At 37.4% G+C, this 22,149-nt stretch overlaps 1 protein-coding gene across 1 annotated transcript; it reads right to left on the bottom strand.

Moving 5' to 3' along the window:
- Nucleotides 1-6,159: 6,159 nt before the first annotated feature.
- On the bottom strand, nt 6,160-9,497 carry LOC103927451 (probable polygalacturonase At3g15720). The gene is made up of 8 exons (XM_048587128.1): nt 9,396-9,497; nt 8,554-8,691; nt 7,999-8,172; nt 7,570-7,777; nt 7,375-7,456; nt 6,778-6,886; nt 6,586-6,702; nt 6,160-6,399 (listed from the first exon to the last, which is right to left on the bottom strand). Exons 1-8 carry the CDS (start codon nt 9,495-9,497, stop codon nt 6,160-6,162), a joined length of 1,170 nt encoding a protein of 389 aa, XP_048443085.1.
- Between the last annotated feature and the right edge of the window lie 12,652 nt (nt 9,498-22,149).

The raw sequence follows: 22,149 nt of genomic DNA, 5'->3' as shown, positions 1-22,149 counted from the left end.
AAATCATCATCAAAACCATCACTCATTTGAACTACGTCATGACTTGATCCCTCCTCAACCAAGGGTACGTAGGCAACTTGAAACTTCAAAACTTCAAGTATAGTCACATCACCAACAAAAACACAAACACTTTGAAGAAAAAAAAAGCGAATTCAAACTATGAATACTTTATTTCTTTAAAGGAATGATTTGGTTACAAAGCCGTATTACAAGGGTGAGCATCACACCAACGTCACCACCGAGGAAAGTTGTGACCAAAAGACACTACACAGCATAAACTCGCTGCAGTCTTTTGCACAACCACACACGATAAAAGTGACACTTTGGGACAAGCTTCAAGTAGCAGTGGTAAAGAGCCCACGACAAGCAGTAAGGTCAATGTGCACAACAAAGTCACCGCCGAGGGAAAACCGTGACCAAAAGGCATTACACAGCAAAATCCCGCTGTAGTCTTTTGCACAACACCACATGGTAAAAAGTGGCGCACTGCAACAAGCACCAGGCAAAGAGTACAGTTGCACCCACATCTTGCTCACTCCGTCACCAATTCCAAATTCACAAGAAGCTGCCACCAATTGTGAACATGGGTAATCCGTCAAAAGGCAGCAAGGAAATTTGTGAATGCAGTAAGACCTGTAAAAAAAAAAAAAAAAAAAAAAAAAAAATACATATGTTACTATGTATTAAAAATATATATATTCTCTACTCAAAAAAAAAAAAAAAAAAAAAAAAAAAAATATACATATGTTACTATGTATTAGAAAAAATATACATATTCTCTACTCGAAAAAAAAAAAAAAAAAAAAATCGAAACACGATAAAAGGGGGGTTCACGGCAAAGCAAGCAAAAGTACTAGGTATAAATTTATTGTTTATAATTTGTTCTTTGTCTTGGTGTTGCTTCAGCTTTTTGTAGAGGAAGAGAAAGAAGACTTGGCTCTTCTTATTTTCACAAAAGCAAAGAAAAAGGTGAAAGTTCCACCATCGCAGCCATCAAAAGACACGGCTACTGCAGCAATCACTACCGCCAATGTTAACCTCCCCAGGGACAATGCAGCAGTTCCTCCACTTCAGGTTTGACACCTTGCACTACCTCGAGCTCGTCATTCTGGCCACCATGATCAAAATCAACGAAGAGCTTTATTGACCGCTGTCAAACGACTAGCCGGTCTTCAAACTCGACGCCTTACACTCTGCCTCAAGATCTGGCTGTTTCTGCACCTCCACCGTGGCTGCTGCCTTTGAATGTGATCAACAAAATCAAAGTTTGTCAACTCACACCCAAAGATCTCATCCGTCTGCTGGCCTCTGCTGCTGCCTCTGAATGTGATCAACAAAATCAAAGTTTGTCAACTCACACCCAAAGATCTCGTCCGTCTGCTTGCCTCTGCTGCTGCCTTTGAATGTGCTTGACAAAATCAAAGTCTGTCAACTCACACCCAAAGATCCTCCGCCTTCTCTCTCGGACTCAGCCTGGGTTTTCACCCAGAGCCTCAATCTTGCAGGTCCTTTATATAGAAAAAAAAAACGACAATGTAGAATAAGAAATAATAAAATAAAGTAAAATGAAATGATGATGTTGGGAAGTAATGATGAAAGTAAAGAATAAAAAAAAAAAAAGTAAAAAAAAAAAAAAAAAAAAAATATAAAAAAATAAAAAACAACTCTGGTGGATCAATCCACCGAAAGAAGAAAAAAGAATAATAAAAATATATATATATAAAATAAAATAATAAAAAATAATAAAATAAAGTAAAATGAAATGATGATGTTGGGAAGTAATGATGAAAGTTAAAAAAAAAAAAAAAAAAAAAAAAAAAAAGTGTCTAACAAAGAAAGAGAAAAATGGAGCCTTCAAAAAGGTTGTTCACGTGAAGCCCCACTACTCGGCCAAACTCCAGGAGCGGGAAGCACCGAAGATAGATCATTCGAGGCCCCAATACTTGGTGGAACGCTTGATGACGCAGGAAAAAGGTGTCTCTGAAGAAAGACGCAAGCCTTTGACGGTCACTTTGAATGCGACCTTGAGATTCTTGCATCTCATCAAGCTTCCTCTTCATGCCCGACGAATAGTTATTTGCAAGCACATGCAAACTTCTATTCTCGTACTTAAGCTGTTTAATCTCCTGCTTAAGATCTTCCACCTCTGCCATCAATGATTTCACCTGACGGGACCGAGCAAGCAGGCGTTGGCCCATGTTGGACACAGAGCCCGCACACTGAACACTAAGAGCGAGGGACTCTTGAACGGCCAACTCATCGGACCGTCCCGACAGCAGCCTACTATCTTTTGGAGTAAGGAGGTTCCTAGCTACTATTGTAGCTGTTGTGGCGTCCTGCATCACGGAGTCTTCACCTGTAAGAGGACCGTTAGAAGATAAGAAAGAAGGGCACCATACATTACCTTGAAGCGGCGCAACCGGATCACTGCTGAGACTCAATTCTAAGCTAAGGTTCGATGGGTTAGCCATTTTTCAAAGGTGTTAAAAGAGATGGGTGGATGGAGTTAAAACTCAAAAGGCCGGAGATGATTTTCAGGAATGAGCAACCTTCAAAGTATGCATGTTACAGGTGATCAATACCTCTATAAAAAGGAAGAGGCGCTTGCTCAGAAATCAAAGAGGCGTTGGTTCAGAAATCGAAGGGCCGCTTGTTCAAAAGTGAAGAGACATCGCTCTGCAAATCTCAAAAGCTGGATTTTCTGGCATAAGTTAGGCGACGCTTTCTCGGCTTTCCAGAAAACGCGTTCAACTTTGTCAAAAGATCTCCGACAAAGTTGAAAACACGTGGAGGCTGGCGACGCTTTCGCGGCTTTTCAGAGCACGGGTGCCACTTTGTCAAAAGATCACGTGGAGGTCATCATCGCAGCTACACATCTTTAGCTGACGAGCGCAAAGTTCGGCGACGCTTTCTCTGCTTTTCAGAAAACGCGTGCCACTTTGTCAAAAGAGACGCTCGTTCAGAAATCCAAGAGGCGTCGTTCAGAAATCAAAGAGGCGTATTCAAAGATCGAAGAGTCGTCACTATTTCAAAAAGCCGAATTTGCGGGATCAAAACGTTTGTCGACAAGGGTAAAAGAACAGTACCACCACTTGCTATTGGGAAATCCCTATATATGTCGACCTTCATCTTTTATGGCAAGGCAGACCTGCGAAAAAAAAAAAAAAAAAAAAAAAAAAAAAAAAAAAAAAAATGCCCAACTCTTCCTCACCTCCGAGAGTACACTCCCAGCAAAACATCTCAAAATACTCAATTTTTTCCTCTTCCCCAAAGATGATACCAGATGCCTGGAGTACAGATGACCCAGGAGGAAACGGTAGATGGAAGCATGTGCTGATTCATTCACCGCTTCTTCAAAAGCAAAAGTATCTTATATCATCAAGGGCGAAAGCAAAGGTATCTCATATCATGCTTTTTCCCTGTCCTTTTCTTTGTCCTTGCTCTTACATGCAGGAGAAGGGGAAATAGAGTTATCAGTCGGAACCTGAAATCAAACTTCCGACCTGGAACTGATTGCCTGGAACCTTTGCCTGGTTGCTTACCTTGCATTGCTCTCGAGTACTCATCGTCGCAGAGAAGTAATGTTTTGAAGCACCATTTAAATGCAAAGGTTGCATTCCATTCCTGCATCAGAGGACAAATACTACACGAGAAGATGCCAAACCTGCATAAGGAAATACCACTTCTGCAAAGGGAGCAAGTAAGACAAGTGAAAATGATACATCAAAGCATGTGGAGACAAGCACAACAAATATATGTGCTGATTCATTCGCTGCTTCTTCAAAAGCAAAGGTATCTTATATCATGCTTTCTCCATGTCCTTTCCTTTGTCCTTGTTATTACTCGCATGGCAAAGTGAAAAGAGCAATCAGACGGCACTTGGAGTCAGTTTTCCGATCTACCCTCTTCAATACGAATTGGGGAAAGATTGAACAAAGAAACAGGTCATCACTTCCACCTCCTGCTTGCCTGCCATGTGTCTGAATCCTGCTACCCAATTCAAGAGTAGCACAAAGGAAAATCAACGGTAGGGGGAGACCAAAAGAATCCTCCAGCCCAGTTCAAGATCAAGCCTCGATGGCCCTTGAAGAAATCACAAGTCCGATTCAAAATCAAGTGTTCACCACCCTTGAATCAAATTCAACTCCAGATAAAAGGAGTAAGTTCAGACCTTCGGAGGAGACCAAAAGAATCCTCCAGCCCAGTTCAAGATTAAGCCTGCGGAAAATCAACGATTGGAGGAAACCAGAAAATCTTCCAGTCAAGCTCAAGATCAAGCCTCGATGGTCCTTGAAGAAATTTCCAGCCCAATTCAAGATTAAGCCTCGACGGCCCTTGGGTTGACATCTACATTAAGGGACTTCAAAACGCATCTTCCACACGTGACAAGCACATGTCTACGACGCGCCTTGAAGTGGGGGCATTTGTAGACATCAAAATTTCGGTGAAATGAATGTTGACCAATAATTAAAATTTCAATGTTCACGTGTCACATAAATTTTATATGTAGCGTGTGATTCAACGAAAAATCGAAATAAATTGGAAAAGTCATCAAATATGACACGTGTCAATACCTGGCAGAAATGATTTATTTCATCTGATTATTTAAATCCAAAAATCAAGTTTTGAAATTCTATAAATAGGAGGCCAATGCATTCATTTAGGAGGAAGAAGGAAGGAGAAGGAGAAAGGAAAAGAAGAAAAGAAGGAAGGAGAAGAAGGAAGGAGAAGGAGAAAGGAAAAGAAGAAAAGAAGGAAGGAAGAAAGAAAGAAGCCTTGAAACTCTAAAGCTCTCAAGCAAATCCCGAAGGATCAAGAAAGCAATCTTCGTTCTTCGTCAAATCCACCTTCAAGATCAAGCCCCGACGGCCCTTGAAGAATTTCCACCAACTCAAGATCAAGCCCCGACGGCCCTTGAGGAAAGTGTTCATCATCCACACATCCGTTCATCCTTCAAGATTAAGCCCAGAAGCCCTTGAAGATCCGTTCATCCTAAGATCAAGCCCCAACGGCCCCTTTGGATCAACAAATCCACACATCCGTTCATCGTTCATCATCCATCAACCTTCAAGATCAAGCCCCAACGGCCCTTGAAGATTCATTCATCATCCGTTCATCCTTCAAGATCAAGCCCCAACGCCCTTGAAGAACTTCCACCAACTCAAGATCAAGCCCCGACGGCCCTTGAAGAAAGTGTTCATCGTTCATCATCCGTTCATCCTAAGATCAAGCCCCAACGGCCACTTTGGATCAACAACCTCAACAAATCCACACATCCAACCAACCTTCAAGATCAAGCCCAAAAGCCCTTGAAGATCCGCTCATCCACCAACCTTCAAGATCAAGCCCAACGGCCTTTGAAGAACTTCCACCAACTCAAGATCAAGCCCCGACGGCCCCTTGAAGAAAGTGTTCATCGTTCATCATCCATCCTCCTTCAAGATCAAGCCCCAACGGCCCTTGAAGAACTCCCACCAACTCAAGATCAAGCCCCGACGGCCCCTTGAAGAAAGTGTTCATCATTCATCAACTGTTCATCCTTAGATCAAGCCCCGACGGCCCTTTGGATCAACAATTCATCCACAAACGTACACCCTTCGAAGATAGAATCAGAGGACCAAATTACAAAGAGATTGTAACCCCAAAATCATTAATACAAAATATATATTTTGTACACGTATTCTTGTCGCTTGTTTCAGGAATTTCTCGTGTTTACAGAAGCATTTGAGCGCTGACTAGCTAATAATTTAATATATACTAACTATTTGCTTGGACTATTTCACAGTATTTTCTCATAATTTGAACCGATTATTTTTTAGGTTCATTGAAAGATCATCCGTGCAATTATTCACTATATAAATTTATAAGTCGTTTAATCATCTAATTGTTACATGATAAATAGTCATTCAGTTATCAATTCGCTTCATGTTGAAACTAAATGATTTGATTTTTTGGTGAAGAACCGACTTTTTGCACTGTTTGGTCGGTCAAGTCGGTTGGGCGATTCTATTTCCCACCCCATGAAATGTGCATTATAGCAGTAAATTTTTGTTGCACACAAAGGGCGTGTGGTCAAATCAGAATTTAAAAGAGTTATGTAGACTTGTACAAACATTTATGGACTTGAAGATTTAAGAAGACTCATGTTAAGTCTATATGCTAATTCGGTAACAGACACTTGACAAGGGGAACCGTTGGACCAGCGCTTCCATGTGCATTGAAACAGTAAGCGCCAGTAGTGGTGCCTTCAGGTGATGCTGAAACAATGTTTATGTCAGTAAGCACAATGTTGGTGCAAGCAACGATTTGGCTACATTTTAATTCGACGGCCTTATCTGTGCTTGTTGTCCCATGTATTCTACTGAAGTAAACGTCACTGACTTTCACTGCCGATGTCGACTGCACCATACAGTATGAAGTTGAGAAAATTCCAGCACCAAAATTAAATCGTAATTTATTTAACTCTTTGTATTTGTTGGATTAGTTTATAAAACTTTAGGTCGTTCTATAGCCATTTTGTTTTAATTTTTTATTTATTTTATTTTATTTTATTGTGCAAAAAGTCTGAAAATTGTCGATTATTACCTGATTTTGGCCAGGTGGCTGCTGATCGCAATAAAACTGATCAATGATAATAGGTTTGGCAACTGTATCGAGTGTAATTCCTTCAAATGATATCTTCCTCGCATATCCGGATCCTCCCTAATAGAAACACAACACCCATTATTTCAGGATTAACTTAACAACTCATATGATATTAAGAATTAGCATTCTTACTTGCCATGTTTTGATTCTTAATCCATTTGTTGTCCCCCTCAAGACAGAGTCTCGGACATATACTTTTTCTACATTGTCTGTGAGGCCCCCTCTTCCTAAGCTTCCAATGCTGCAAGCAGTATTACATACACATGAAATGTAACAATGTCGGAACTTGATTGGCATGATTCATAAGTTTTGTGTAAGTTTTTAGTTTGCTAGTTTTTCTTTTGTTTTTGAGTTTTGTTTTGCTTGAAGACAAGCAAAAGATAAGGTTGAGGGTATTCCGTATCCAAACTATTGGATACTTGTACCTAAACCGTCGGATACCCATATCCATTTGTCAAATGTTGTACATTGTTGATCCAAATACGTATTTGATCGTATCAGAGGCATGTCGTGTCCATTTGCATATCCGGCATGTTATACGCAACAGATGTGCCTGTATCTGTGCATCGTAGGCGGTGAGTGTGGGTATAAGGTGATGGGTAGGAGTAGGCTACGTTCAATTGTAACAAAAAAATAAAAATAAAAAATCGTTATATGCTAAGGGTACCAACTACTAGGATTTAAAATAAAGTTTATTAAAAGTTTATTTTAGGCTATACGGGAAAAAACCTTATTCCATGACCTGGTCCACATAGCAGTCTACTAATGTTTACATATGAGGAACCTCCTCCAATAGCAACACAATCATCACCTATGATCGAGTTAAGAAAGATATATCAAACAAAACAAAGAACCTTAAACTGCACAATATTGGGAATAAATTATACTGATATATGTATAGCAGCAAACTATGCTGAGTTATACCAGTGCCTATGCTGCAATCATGAATCTGAACGTTGCGGGATTGGCCTATGTCAATTCCATCAGTGTTAGGGCTCGAACCAGGTGCTGTTATTTGGAGGCGAGATATGGTTACACCATTGCAGCCGGATATAGTTATATGGTTTCTTGGGCTGTTGACGTGTGTCAATCCACCGAGGACAAGCTCATTGCAGTTATAAAATGCCAATGCCTTGACACCCAAGGAAAATGGAAATTATATCAATGCCTTAAATAGGTAAAGTAAAATATCAAAGTTGATATTAAATATTAAAAACAAATTCATTTATTCTTCTCTGTTAATAATAAATTCAAAAGTAAGTATTTGTCACCAAGTAACAAAAGAACAATTCTGATTCTCAACCACAAAAGAACATTTCTTATTCAATTTGAAATCAATGTTGATAAACTTACAGTGGGTCTTTCGCCGGGCTTATGAGCCTGTGACCACCAAATACCACCTCGTCCATCGATTACTCCATCTCCCTCAATTTTAAGGCCATTGACCTTGGAGAAAATAAGCCAGTTTTTTACATCATGATTAGACCATGCACTAAGATCATTTGGGGCCACTATATCTCCAACAACCTGCCGTTTCATGACTTTGGTTGGTTACATGGGTTATGATTGGTGATCAATAGTATAGTCTGTTTACTAAACAAGCTTGGATTACAAAAAAAAAATATATATATATATATATATATATATATATATATAAATACTAAAAATTTAGTGTACTTGAAGCCAATACCTGTTAACTAGGGATGAAGCCAATATTTGAAATTGAAGAGGGCGATATCTTAAACTAATTTTTTTTTTCTTTCCTATATATGGTTACTATGTACAGCTTAAATATTTGATGGATGGCGAGAATTTAGCAACATTCTTGATAAACCTAAGGAAAACAAAACGTTTTTATCCTTGAAAAATAATATATAAGTGAAGATCGATCTAACACATAAGTTATACCTGTATATTAACCGTAGGAGAGTTGCATGGACCTTGGAACATCGTAGGGCTCAGCAAGAACGTTCCAGGTGGTATATATAGGGTTGGAACATTATATTTGGTAGCTCGACAAACAGCTTTCCACGCCTTAATAAAAGCCTTTGCAGTGCATTTGTTTTGTTAATATATCGATATTGACAACTAAATTATCCTCCTTAAATATAACATAATATGTTGATATATATTATCCACGCGACACACCAAACAATACCAGCAAACAGAGAATGAGGTGTGATAAATAAAGGTAGCTAGTGTGACCATATAATTAATTGTATGTCACTTAATATTCCAACAATTTAATGAGGCATATGTGGTGTATATATTTCATGTCAATTTATAATTTCATCTCACTAGTTATATGCATCAATACAATTGGCACATCATATGCTATTGTGTGGTAGAAATTAACGAATAATTCTAGACTTACACCATTTGATGAGATAAAATCAGTGATTGATGTGACGATACACATCATTTATCACATCACATGATACTAAAATAGGAAAGGGATCCATCTCCAGATCCCTTCCACCAAATCCACATAATCAATGAATCCGAACCCTTGAAATTTGATCAAACGGCTAAAGTTATTATAACTTTTAAAAGGACCTCATGTTTTAGCCGTTTGATCAAATTTCAAGGATCGAATTCATTGATTATGTGGATTTGGTGGAAGGGATCCGGAGAGGATCCCTTTTCCACTAAAATATTGTATAAAAATATATTGGTATCCCTGGTCCCTAGCATAGACAAACACTACTAAAACAGGGTGACACGGGTAACAAAGAAGAAGATTTACGCACTTGGGAATCATCATTTGTTCCATCTCCAATGGCTCCAAATTGAATCACATCAATGGCATCCAGAGGCCTCCTTGGACAGCTGCTTCCTACCCATCTAGCCATAGCTAATATTACAAGAACTGCTATGATAATCCCCTGTGCAAATGCGAGAACAATTGAATATTTGGACGTATATATTAGTACTTTTTTATTTTGGACTGAGATCCTCTACTACTAGCTAGTATTTTTGGCGCTTGTATTGTTCTTATTAGATTTTATTTAACTATTTTTTAATCAGATCTTAAATAATGAGTAGATTTTATTGAACCTTAAATCCATTTGTTTTCTTTTAGGATAATTTCTCAAAATAAATTATCCAAAGAAGAAAAGCTTTCGGAAAACAGTTTGTAGCAGTGTTTACATGTTGGTTTCTTATAAAGACACAATTCATGCAACTTGAAAGCTATGTGAGAAAGTTGGAAAAGAAAAACAAAGCTACGTCGGAAAGAGGTAAAAGTTGATCGAAGTCCTACCATTCTATATTTCCGAGGGATTTCGATTCAACTGGATCTGATGTAAAGATGGTACCCGGCCGATCGATTTGTATGTAAAGGCTCAATACATGATACTTATATAGTCAATTTTATACGCATGCAAAGACTCAATGCATGCTTGCATATTGACCAACAAAGTTAATGTAAAAGATGCTCTACATATCTCGTCTTATTTCCACCATTAAATTACAAATATTGAGCTTTTACTCTTATAAGTTCTAAAATTAATTAGATGGATTTTACGTAGTGTATGTATTTTCACACCATGAGGGGTCGAATTAATATCTTGATTAAAAGACATAGAGCCCTCCCATATCTCTACACTTCGTCCATCCATGGCTTTCTGAAGAAGAGGCCACAGTTGTTGTGCCTATCACTTCAGTAGCCATTGCTTGTCCATGCCACTGTTATCGAGTGTATCCATTGACAGAAAAAATGCCACAATTTTATTTGGAAAATACCTCAAAATGAAACAATTTCTTAATCTTGAGATAGAAATAGAATAAACCGGCCATGCACACCATGCACAAAACCGAAATTACTAAAATGCCCACATATAAATACAAAAAATCCTCAGCTCATTTCATCACTGTTCTCATTTGCTAGAGAGAGATGTCAAGGGCTCTGTGAGCTCTGGGTTTCCAAGTTGAGTTTAGATCTCTTAGCTCTGATTTCAAAGAGAAGGAAGTCGAGAGTGAAGCTTCAAAGTGAGGGTTTCTTGTTTGCATCAATGCTCCATCCTTAAAGATATGATTTTTGTACCAGATTTTGCTTTTGGTCGGAAAGTTCCATTCTTTCCAATTAGTGAAGCTTCGGCAGCCATATTTCCACAGCCATCTGGTTCGTCTCCCTCTCTCTCTCTCTCTCATCTCTTTCTCTCTCTAACTCGATTATTGTCCCCATTTATGCAACTATTTACTTGTTTGTTCAATTAGGTTTTTTGAATTTGCAGAGATGGGAAGTCGAACAAAAGAGGGATGGGGAAGAGAGGGCTTGAAATGTGTTCTGGAAATCTTTATTTATTTATGGGTTTTTTTTTATTTTTAGATTATGGGTTTCAATCTTAGAGTTTTGCGTTTTAATTTTTGTTTAGGGTATTGAAGATTCATGGAGTTGTGTTGGTGGATTTGGCTTTGTGGGTTTGTTACAGCATGCTCAATATTTGTTAATTTTGTTATGAACTTGCAATTTTTTGTGAATTTGATCTGGAATAGGTGTTTGTTTGAAAAAGTTTGTGAATTACAAGCCTTAGCTCAATATGAAAGAAATTGTATGCGATACACACACGATATGCACATGACATGCACATTTGTCATCTCCATATGATTTGCACTGTGCTTGTATATTGTTATCAGTATATAAAAGGTGTTGGATTCTGAGTTTCAAAAGGTCCTTCAAACGATGAGTTAAAACCATAACAATGGGCTTAGAAAGGGAAAAAAAAAAAGATGTAAAAACCTCCAACTTTCGAACCTACGTCTTGTTGAAACTATGAATGTATAGTCCCCACCATTACAAAATAGTCAGATATGCCTAGACCAACCCATGCACAACATGATGTAGGGGGTGTGAGATTTGATAACACACTAACCTTTACGTTGGAAATGAAGTAACAACATTTGGAAGCATCGTTCAAGTTGGGGGACAAAAAAGTAGTGGTCCTTCTTACAACTTTTGAAGGTCACATGCATCACATCCTCACCACACAAACACCTTCAACACATTCCCTCTTTTACCCAACTAATTTCATCCTCATCATGGTATACCTATGTATAAATATGCTTCTCACACATAGTTGCAATAACCATTAACCCTCCTAAAAAATTAGACTTCTCAGATAACCAAAACAATTGAGAACACAAACATGTCCAAGTTCCCACATGAAACCAAGGGCTTTATTGTGGAGTTCCACCAGTGGTACAACATGGAACTTCCTCCGCTTGCGGGGTCGCCAAAGGCAAATCCTACGTCATTGTTTAGCTTTGTGGACTCGGAGACACTGCTAAAAAGTATAGATCAAGTTCGAGGGAGACTCGATTATGAGACAGGCATCGCGCGAGTATCGAAACCACAAGCTAATGAAGGTAGAAAAAGAACTTGTGGACCTCAACGCTGAAGCTAACGAAGTGCTCTACCATGCAAGCAAGTAGAAAATGAAGGCTGACACATCTGAAGAAATGATCACATTCCTAAATTTTGAATTGTTCCAGAAGCGTCGAGGGCCTTATTGAGTCATACAAGCGTTCTCAGGAGGGAAAGGCCAAAATAGAGAAGGAATGTAACAAGGGCTTTGATGATTCTCGTCGACTAAGGAAGGGAAAGGCACTGCATCAACCATAATGGATTATATGACATTTTATTGTTGTGCAATGTATTAGCTAAGTATTTTATGATAATAAGCATGCGTACTATGTATCTTTGTTATATGCATATCACATGCACATACCATGCACACAAAATGCACATTAAATGCACATAATATACATATCACCTTATAATATCACATGCACATAATATGCCATGTGCAAGACATGCACACTTTATGTGCAACCTGCCCAGCATATGCACGTTGTATGCACACATCGGGAAAATTTTGTGAAATTTTTGCAATTGAAGTGAAACACAAATTGGAACATACCCAATATTGCACCAAGTCAAAAATCAAATTCTTTCCACACATTACTATAAACCCAGTTGGCATTACCATGTTGGTCTTGGGATTCTCTTCAAGACTAGGCACCAAAAGGGACAAGACTTACCCCATTATTTTAGGGTTTCATATCTTCAAAAATGCATCATCCTCATATTAGTGAAATCCCAAACAATAAAGTGCAAATTGGATAGCAAATTTTGTCTTCCATGCTTTGTTTCTAAATGGATTGGTTGGCAAACTAGTTAGCAAATTTGCAAGACAAGGTAGATGTGGTGTACATGTGGTGTACATGATCCTCATGTCTTGTCCTAACATACTTGAGGTGTGCATTGCATTCAATATGTGTAAGATGTGTTTTTTCGACATGTCAACTCATAAATTTCCCAATGTTTAATAATAATATATTATAAAAGTAGTGGGTTTTAATTAATGTTTTGTTTGGGTACTTAATTTGACCGAAAAGAGTTTTGGAAAATGTTAATTTTTCCAATTCCAGATTATATGTTTTTAGTATACAAGACGCAGCATGCAGTGTGCATATCATGACCATAGGAGATCATTCAGTGTGCTTAGTGTGTGCATAGTATATGGATATAGTGCACATGCGTTGTGCATATAATGCATATGCATGGAGGGCGGTTATCTTTAATTTACTTCTATAATGGTATTGTGTGGTTTTGTTTTTGAATTATTACATACATAAGAAGTTAACTTTTTGTCGTGGGAAGTTGCACCATTTGAATGACCCTTTTTGTGATGGGAAGTCGCACCGTTTGAATGACCATTATTCTCCATCTGTTTAAGTTGTCTTTGTGGGTTTGTGTTTCATTACAAAACCACAAGTTCAATTTCCATCCTCCCAAAAAAAAAAAAAAAAAAAAAAAAAAACCAAAAGTTGAAAATGATGAAGAAACGCACCACCCCTTCTCTATGCAATCTGTTTTTGACGACATTCTTTTCAAAATTCTCATCATCATTGCTTCTCACTCGTTAAGGGACCTCTTTTCGACGAAGATGGTCTCGAAAGTTCAAGGAAATAGTCGAAGAACCTTGCATCTACCAACACATCAATATCACAGACTTTGAGACCATAAACCCGCTTGGATTATGGGGCGCGTTTAACAAAGTCTCAACCTTCATCAATTGATGCAACACTTACATGGTGGGGATGCAATACTTCTTCCAAGACAACAAGGAAGAAGCCAAAATTCAGTGGCTTAAGAGTGCAATCTCGAAAAGCCATCAAGTAGCAACGTACGTATACGATGCGATCTTAGTGTGCCACTAGTGGGATTCGAAGCATGAAGGGCTCAAACTTCTCTATTCTTTCAACCATCACAACTCAGGACGGTTGAGTGTAATGGAATGCTGGGACAGGTTTCGGCTGTGTTTGTCCGATTTTTTGGTGCACAGGTAAGTAAGGGCCTAAATCCTAAAATTGCACCACGACAACGCTACCATCAAACCTTGTAGTGACCATGGAAGTCCACAGGGTCCGATCACATTCCGAACGCATTAGGATGCATGTGACCGTGAAAAATTCACTACCTATAATGCTTGTAGATGGCATCAGAAAGTGAATACATTTTGTGATATATTATGTGGTAGAGATATGTACTAAGTTTTTTTTTTGTTCATTTAATTTTGTTGTAATCCCAGGGTTTAACTTCTAGCGTTTAATTTTGTTGTCTCTCATGTGCTACTAAATTTGTAATTCTATGGACTTTGTACCTTTAAATTTTTCCAACAAGCTTTGAAAACTAGGCATAATTACTAAAAACTAGCCTAAGATGTCATCATTACCATGTCATCGATCTAACTTGCCGCCACTTTTTCCCACTCATCAATGCATGAATGATTGACAGGCAAAGAAAATGCACATGCCATGCACAGAAAATGCACATGCCATTCACATTACATGCATAGTAAATGCACATGTACTACACATGAAATGCTATGGTGCAATATTGGTGGCAACAGGAAATGAACATTTTTTGTGATATGTTAATTGGCTTTAATAGGAACTCAGATTTGTTTCTATTCCTTTACTTTTCTTCAAATTTAGTTGTCATGTACATTTTGTTAGTAAATAGAAAAGGAAGAAGTTTTTGGAATCATTAACAATGTTTGCTTTCTTAAATGAAAAGATACACAGAACAAAGCATGTTTAAGTCCCCAAAACCCAATGTCGTAGGTTCAAATAGTATATGACATGATTCTATGTCATTGTTAATAGCATTACTCAAAATTAGACTACAAAAATTGAGCACAAACCCAAAATTGACCTCCTTTAATGCGTAGAACATGATTGAGACATGCACATAATAGGCACATAGCATGTATACACCATGCTCATTGGATGCTCACAATATGAAGATTTGAAATGTAAAGAAAAAAAAAACTTCGAAATATCACTAATCTTGGCAGCATTCCTCATTGGTAAATCAGTCATAAGAGCGACAAAAGAGACACAAGAAACCGAAATGGATAGGAACACCCCATAAAAGAATCTAATAACGAATTTCAAAACGATATAAGAAAATAAATGAAAACATTCATTTGGATACATATTGTACCAAGTGTCTTCAGTCTATCTTTCACAAGAGCCTTCAACAGAGGCGAAAACATTCAAATTGTCAACAATGTTTCCATAAATTTGTCAAAAATTGTCAACAGAACCCAAATAACAAATCCATCTTATACAATAATAAATGTGATTCCTCAAGCTCAAAAGCCTTACAAAGGCCATCAATAAAACCATTGAGGCTTACAACAATAGCCACTGGAACCAAACCTTTCTTGCTTATCTTTCTCAAGAAGTTAAAAGCATCGTTAACTCTGACAGCATATGATAATTCATTGAATCCAAGAACATAACCATCCTTCTGAATGACATGAGACAGTGTAAGAAAAAGTATAGAAAAAGTTTTTAAAAAAAAAAACGTGTACAACTATATTGTATATCCTTCAAAATCATTCTCATATCAAGAGCTTTGAACATTTTTATAATCCAATGTGAATCTAAAAATTAAAGAAGCTATATATATGCTACAAAGAATCATCCCAACTATCACCAATACCAAGATGTAATTTTGGAAAATTGAAATCATAACAAACCGAATAAACAAGTTTCAATTCACACAACTCCACCAAAGATATCAAAATTATTCCCAAATTCTAATGACCCAGAATTCAATTCCCCATATCAACTAAAATCAACTTTCCTCTAACAAAATCACTTCTTCAAAAGTGCAACCAAACATCAAATCACAATAAACTCAAGCCCATTTCTACAAATCAAAAAAACAAATTTTGTTACAAAAATACAACAATTTGCATAATTTTAGCCAAACATAAAAGGAAGATGAAGGAAAAAAGTCATAAATGTGGGGGAGGTGAGAGAGGTTTCCTCATGAAGAAAAAAAAGAGTCATAAAGATCTGGTGAGAAGAAAAAACCAAGGAAAAATGGAAGATGGGATTTACCTTTGTCGTTGTTCATGTTCTAGGTCACCGGCGGAGTACGAGAAGGTGGGGGAGGCAAGAGAGGTTTCCTCTCTCTCTCTCTCCTCTCTGTTTCTCTCCCTACAAAATCAGAAATGAGAGTTGCAATTTTCTGGGTAACCCATTTATATGGAAGGTAATTAGGTCATTTCAAGGTGTAGAAAAATCCTATTTCCATCCACTAACTGTGCATGGCGTGTGCATGCTTCCCAAGATTAAGAATTGTCCCATTTTAGGGTATTTTCCATTTTATTTTCAAAGTTCATTAATTTTGTATGTATAAGTTTAGGGTTTTACTTACCGTGTCTATCTACTAGTGGGAATATCATGCCATTTGATAATAAAGAAGACTTAGACGGGTGTGAGCTTATCCTCGATCATCTTTGTCATAGGTGTTTGTATTATCGGGAAGATGAGTCTAACTTCAAGTGTTTAGGCTTGAAATAACAGTTTGGCCCGAGATAGGCTGACTCGAGGACTACAATTTTCAGCCCAGTATGCGTCTTTTAGGCCAATAGGTTGTTAGCCTATAAATAGGATCAACAAAGTCCTTATGAAGGAAGGACTGTGAAGAGATCAAGCGTTGGTGGTTTGGTTGAGTCCTATATGAATTAAAATTGCCAAGGATTAAATGTGGATTATCCTTAGGATAAGAATGCCTGCGTAATCAGATAAGATGAATACATCTTGTACTAAGGCTAAATTCAAAGTCTTGGCGAGAATCAAAGAAGCCAAGACTGGATGAAGATGAAGTTTCATCTTAGAGGGTATAAAAGAATATTTGGGCAGATGCTGAGCAAATACAGTCCCATCAGGACTCTTCTTATGCAGGCTTGTAATTATCACAGAGGTTTCACCTATAAATATAGAAGGTCCTGCAATTTAAAAAGACCTTTAACTCAACAAACAACACCAAAACGCTTTACATGAAACCTTCTCATAACCCTGGTGTTAATTACACTAATACTCCCTGAGGTTTATCAAGTTTTCACAAAAACCCCTCATGTTTGAGACATTACACTAACACCCCTTCAAGTTTTAATTTATCTTCACATAAGTCCCTCAGTCAAAATTTTGATAATAAATTGACAAGTTTACCCTTGTAAATAATTAATTAAACCATAAAAAATCATTATAATTATATATAATAAAAAAATAAATTACAAGCAAGCTCGAAAATTTCGAAAATTCAAAGTTCTTCAAGCCCATCGACAACGACCTCTAACCGTACAGAAACTAGTTAAAGAAAAAAGAACCTGACTTTTTTCATCACTAAAGCTAATTGACTCGGGAGAGGGCGAGAGAGAGAGAGTTTTCAGAGTCTCTAATTCAATTTTATAATTTAATTAAGGAGAAGAAATGAAAGACTTAAACCTCAGAAAAATAAATTAATTAATTACTCTCTCTCACAAGCTGTTGTGCTGCTGCTGCTTGTGTAACAGTTCCGTTCAAGATGAGTTGGGGTTGATGAAGGTGGGAGGGCAAGAAAAAGATGAAGTGTACATCTTCTCTTTTTTTTTCTTTTTTTCTTTTTTTCTTTTTTTAAGTTCTTAATTATATAAAAGAATTTTTTTTTATTATTCAAATATTTTTAATCTAGATGGCAATATTTAAGTAGACAGGTGGGATCTAATTATGTTCCACATCAACACATAACGGATTTTTGAAAAAAAATTGTGACGAAAGGACTGCATTAATTTGTGACACCTATTTTCAGAGACTATATTAATTGAGATTTTAGGGACCATCTTAATGGGGTGGATAATTTCAAGTGTCATTTGCAATAAAAACCCTAAAAACAATATATATGTTATAAACTTCTTATTTAAGTGTGATTGTGCAAATCCTAGATTAAATTAGATTCTAGTTATTCTACTCTATTAGGACTTGTATTTCTTGGAGGACAAGGATTTCTTCTCTCCCTTATTACTATAAATAAAGGCATTGCGTAAGGGGAATAACACATCATTTACACAACCCTACAAACACATCTCTCTCTATATTTTCTCTATGTCGCCGGCCCCCTCTCCCTATCAGTTAAATATAGGCCACAACACGTTATCAGCACGCTCTTAAGCTGTGCTTAGGAATCTGACGTAGAAGTTTTCTACATCAAATCAGTTCATCAATATCATCACACAATCAGGTTCTTTCAAAACAACGATTTTTAACTCGCTATTTTTGCAACCCTTATAGCATGAACATTCACCATAATACATGACCCAACTTTACGTTTTTCGAATTTTAGATTCTACATAAATTGTGTATTCATTATATCCATAGTTGTCGAATTATGTGAATTGATATTGCCATGAATTGCATCATATATATGTCCATGCATTAAATTATTTGATTGAATATGCTCTGAATTAATTTGGAAACTGAAAAAAATTAAAAAAAAAATTAGGGTTTGTCGAAACCCAACCGAAGCTTACATGCGAGCTTTGAGCCACGATGCATGATGTGATAAATAATAGCACACAAAGTAAACCCTCTTTTTGACAATTGTAGTATAGATATAAGTAGGGATCGTTCTAGGCCGGGGATTAGGAGGGATTGCTAATCTAATGAAAACTGACTCAAAGATACAAAAATATGCTTCAAAACACTTAAACAAACTCAAAGACTCTCAACTAAACTTATATGACTCAAAACAAACTTAAAAGACTCAAAACAACACAAAACAAGCAAATAGACTCAAACTAGACTCTAGGACTTAATTTGGACGAAAATAGAATAAGTTTTGACTCAAAACACTCAAAAACACAAAATAACTCAGATTCTAACCTAATTGACACTTAAAACAAAGGGGGGTTTTGGTTTTGACGAATTTGAATTAAAACAAAACAGAAACTAAACTAGACAAAGTTATGAATGAATTTGGGTATATGGATGGGTGATTATCTAGCTAGAGGGTCCTTCTCCACACATGACACACTTGCATACAAATTGATTTCCAGTTGCTTTTCGATAAACCATGAACCTCAACACCCCAGATTAACCGTGACATCACTAATTAACCCTCAGATTTTCCTTAAGTTATTGGATTGGATGACATCATACGACAACCCAAAGCATTCTTCAAAAGTTCCCTACATGACATCATAATAGAGACACAATCAAAGATCATTACGTTCAATGAAAATCATAAGCATTGACAAAGCACTTGTAACTATGACATCATGATACTCATGCTAGGAATTTACTTAACATGATTGTGAAAACAACCTTAACTACTTGTGAACATAAGTTTGTAACGATTATGTGAAACTCCCTTATATTCTAGCACCAAATTCAAGCATGCAAATTAAGTGTGCACCCTTAATCAACAAACAAGAATAAGTTATCCATCAAACAGTTAAGTAAATTGCATTCACAATTTATGAAATCACAACTGGAGTTAATCAATTCATATTGCAAATATAATCATGGTTTCAAAGTCTCCTCTAGCCAAAACAAAATTAGTTCCTCATGTTTACAACAAAACAAAGAGAATATAAATTAAACATTGAAAACAAAGATTGAATACACCTAAAAACGCTCCAACAATCCAAGTTTGAATGGCCAAAACGTCCAAGGCTTCTCCTCTCTTCTTTCTCCTTCTTTGTTGCGGCACAAGGGTGTTTGGGTATGAATTATGGTGATGGATGGATAGGTTGGATGGTGGTAGAGGGTGGATGATGGCTGAATGAATGGGGAGAATGAGAGATAATTCGTATGGATGTATATGGCTGTTTAGAATCTCCAATATGTGCGGCAGATTGTGTTTATATAGAGGAAGAAAGGTTAAGGCAATAAGTAATTAATTTGGGAAGGTTTTTAGCTCCAAATCCTCAAGGAAAAAGGGTAACAAATCAGAATCCTAATGGAAAAGGGAAGGAAAGTTGCGGCATTGACTAGAAGAAAAGGGGAAAGAAGATATATGGCAAATTTTGGAAGAAAAGGGTAAGGATATATGCGGCAATGACTAGGATAGTGCAAGAGATCTTTGGTTTGTGTCCTAAAATACATAAGGTACCTTCAAAGTTGATGGAACTTAGGGATATTTAGGATTAGGAAAGGTTAACCAAAATAGGAAACCTTAGCTTAACTTTCCTACTTCAAATAGGAAACCTTCTTTGACTAGGAATCCTTCTTTGATTAGGAATCCTTCTTTGATTAGGAATCGTAACACCTTTAGGTCTTCAATTTCATCCATTCCTTTTGCTCCAAGCATATGCTATCCATTCCAAGCCCAATTTTGCTCCAAAATGCACCTTTTTGCTTCCTTAGCCATATGAACCTAAAAACACACGAAAATAGCTTAAACTACTAAAATAACTATGAACTAACAACATAAATGTACGAAAACAAGCCAACTAAGTCGCCTAAATATGCTCCTATCAATGCACTGGAGCCAAACCCCCCTCCCCCCGTGGGTGCTCCATTTGAGAAGACGACGCCATTTTTGGCATCGAACCTACAAAACCAGCGCTGTCTGCAGTCGGCCATGGCCTCACCATCGTCTCCCCTAGATATCACGACCTGCAGTCCTGTTTTGGGACTCAACCATCATCGGTGATGATGGGTTTTCTCCAATGAATATCGTTGAATTTTCGAAGGATTCTTCAAATCTTTATGTTTCTCAGACCCCTTGACGTCAAAATTCATTTTTCTGTCTAAAATTAAGGTTCTATTCGAACCTCCGTGCATCGCCATGCCGTGACCGATCGAGGGAAGTCGCTTGAAGCAACGCCGGAGATTTTTCCAATTGGAATCCCACAACCTAGGTTTCCAGACCCAAGCCCTAGTGGGCCTTAGACCGTCGGGCCTACATCGCACAGCACCCTTTTTGGGCTGATAGTTGTCTTTGTTGGCCCTGCCCAATCCAAATAGCCCATTGGGCTAAACTCGATCCCCAGCTCGCGACCAACATCAGCCCAATTGGGCTTTAGTGTCCCCGTGTAGGACGCCGCACCTAATCCCAACCTGCAGCTGGTGCATCAGTGCACTGCACTGCGTCACACCCAATCCACATCCATCTAGGCCTCCGGTATATTGGGCATGCAGCCCATATCTATTTACCCTAGCCCAATTCTTGGGCCTAGGCCGCACGGTTTAAACATTCTCAGCCCACCTGTGGGCATTGGCCCATGTTTTTGGGCCCCAAGCTTAATTGTTTATTTTTTTTTTAGACAATTTAAGTTTATAATTTTTCACCCACACTTTAATTTTGGCCCGAAGTTCAAACAATTAATTCAATTATTATAAAGACCTGAAGTTCTATTTGCATATTTTCTTGTTGCATATTTTTGTATATATTTGTGTTTGTCTGCAGGAACATATGAACCTAAAGTTCATAATTATTTAGAAATCTAAAATTTCTAGAAACATGCCTTGTTTGAAAACCTAAAGTTTTCTTTAAAACATCACCCATGAAAGCCCGAAGTTTTTTTCATGAAAATTTAAACCAATACATGTCTATTAGAACCTGAATGTTCTAGTCCTATGTGAATGGATTGATTTTTCTCCATTACAGTAACCATGTCTTATCCATTTATTTTGTGATGAGAACATGTCGAATTTGAACAAACTCGAATTCACCGCTTTAGAGGTCTCTGGAAGGAACTACCTCAAGTGGGTCCAAGATGTGAAGCTCCACCTCACTTGGACCCACTTGAGGTAGTTCCTTCCAGAGAATTTGTGATAGGAACATCTCGGGAAGGAACTACCTCAAGTCTCATCTCCAAAGAATTTGCGTCCCGCCATTGAAGATGAGACAAACAACCCAATTTGCGAAGCTGAGAAAGCCACTGCCATGATCTTCATTTGAAGTCATATTCATGACGCACTACAAACCAAGTGATGTGGTAGAAACTAACACACAAATTAACCCTATAAATTATGCAATCATAGTATGAGAAAGTAGGGATCGTTCTATTCCGGGGATTAAAAGGGATGCTAATCAACACAAATTAAACTTATAAAACTGAAAACTAAGTTAAACTAAAAACAAAATAATGACTAGGGGGATATTGGACGAATTTAATTAAAACAAAAGTAAATGGTAGCAAGTAAATTAAGTTG

Source organism: the organism of the source record quoted next, unplaced genomic scaffold (assembly GCF_019419815.1).
Source record: "Pyrus x bretschneideri cultivar Hongxiangsu unplaced genomic scaffold, Pyrus_bretschneideri_v1 Contig26, whole genome shotgun sequence".
Taxonomy (NCBI): Eukaryota; Viridiplantae; Streptophyta; class Magnoliopsida; order Rosales; family Rosaceae; genus Pyrus; species Pyrus x bretschneideri.
The sequence above is the reverse complement of the archived record's forward strand: the minus strand, read 5'-3'. Positions and strand labels throughout refer to the sequence as shown.

What these genes read in the sequence shown, in the direction of transcription:
- LOC103927451 (XM_048587128.1), bottom strand. Translation starts at nt 9,497, where the DNA reads ATGGCTAGATGGGTAGGAAGCAGCTGTCCAAGGAGGCCTCTGGATGCC. An exon ending in CTCCTACGGTTAATATACAG is followed by an intron (nt 8,173 to 8,553) that starts GTATAACTTATG and finishes ATGAAACGGCAG; the next exon opens with GTTGTTGGAGATATAGTGGC. An exon ending in GGACCAGGTCATGGAATAAG is followed by an intron (nt 6,887 to 7,374) that starts GTTTTTTCCCGT and finishes TACTGCTTGCAG; the next exon opens with CATTGGAAGCTTAGGAAGAG.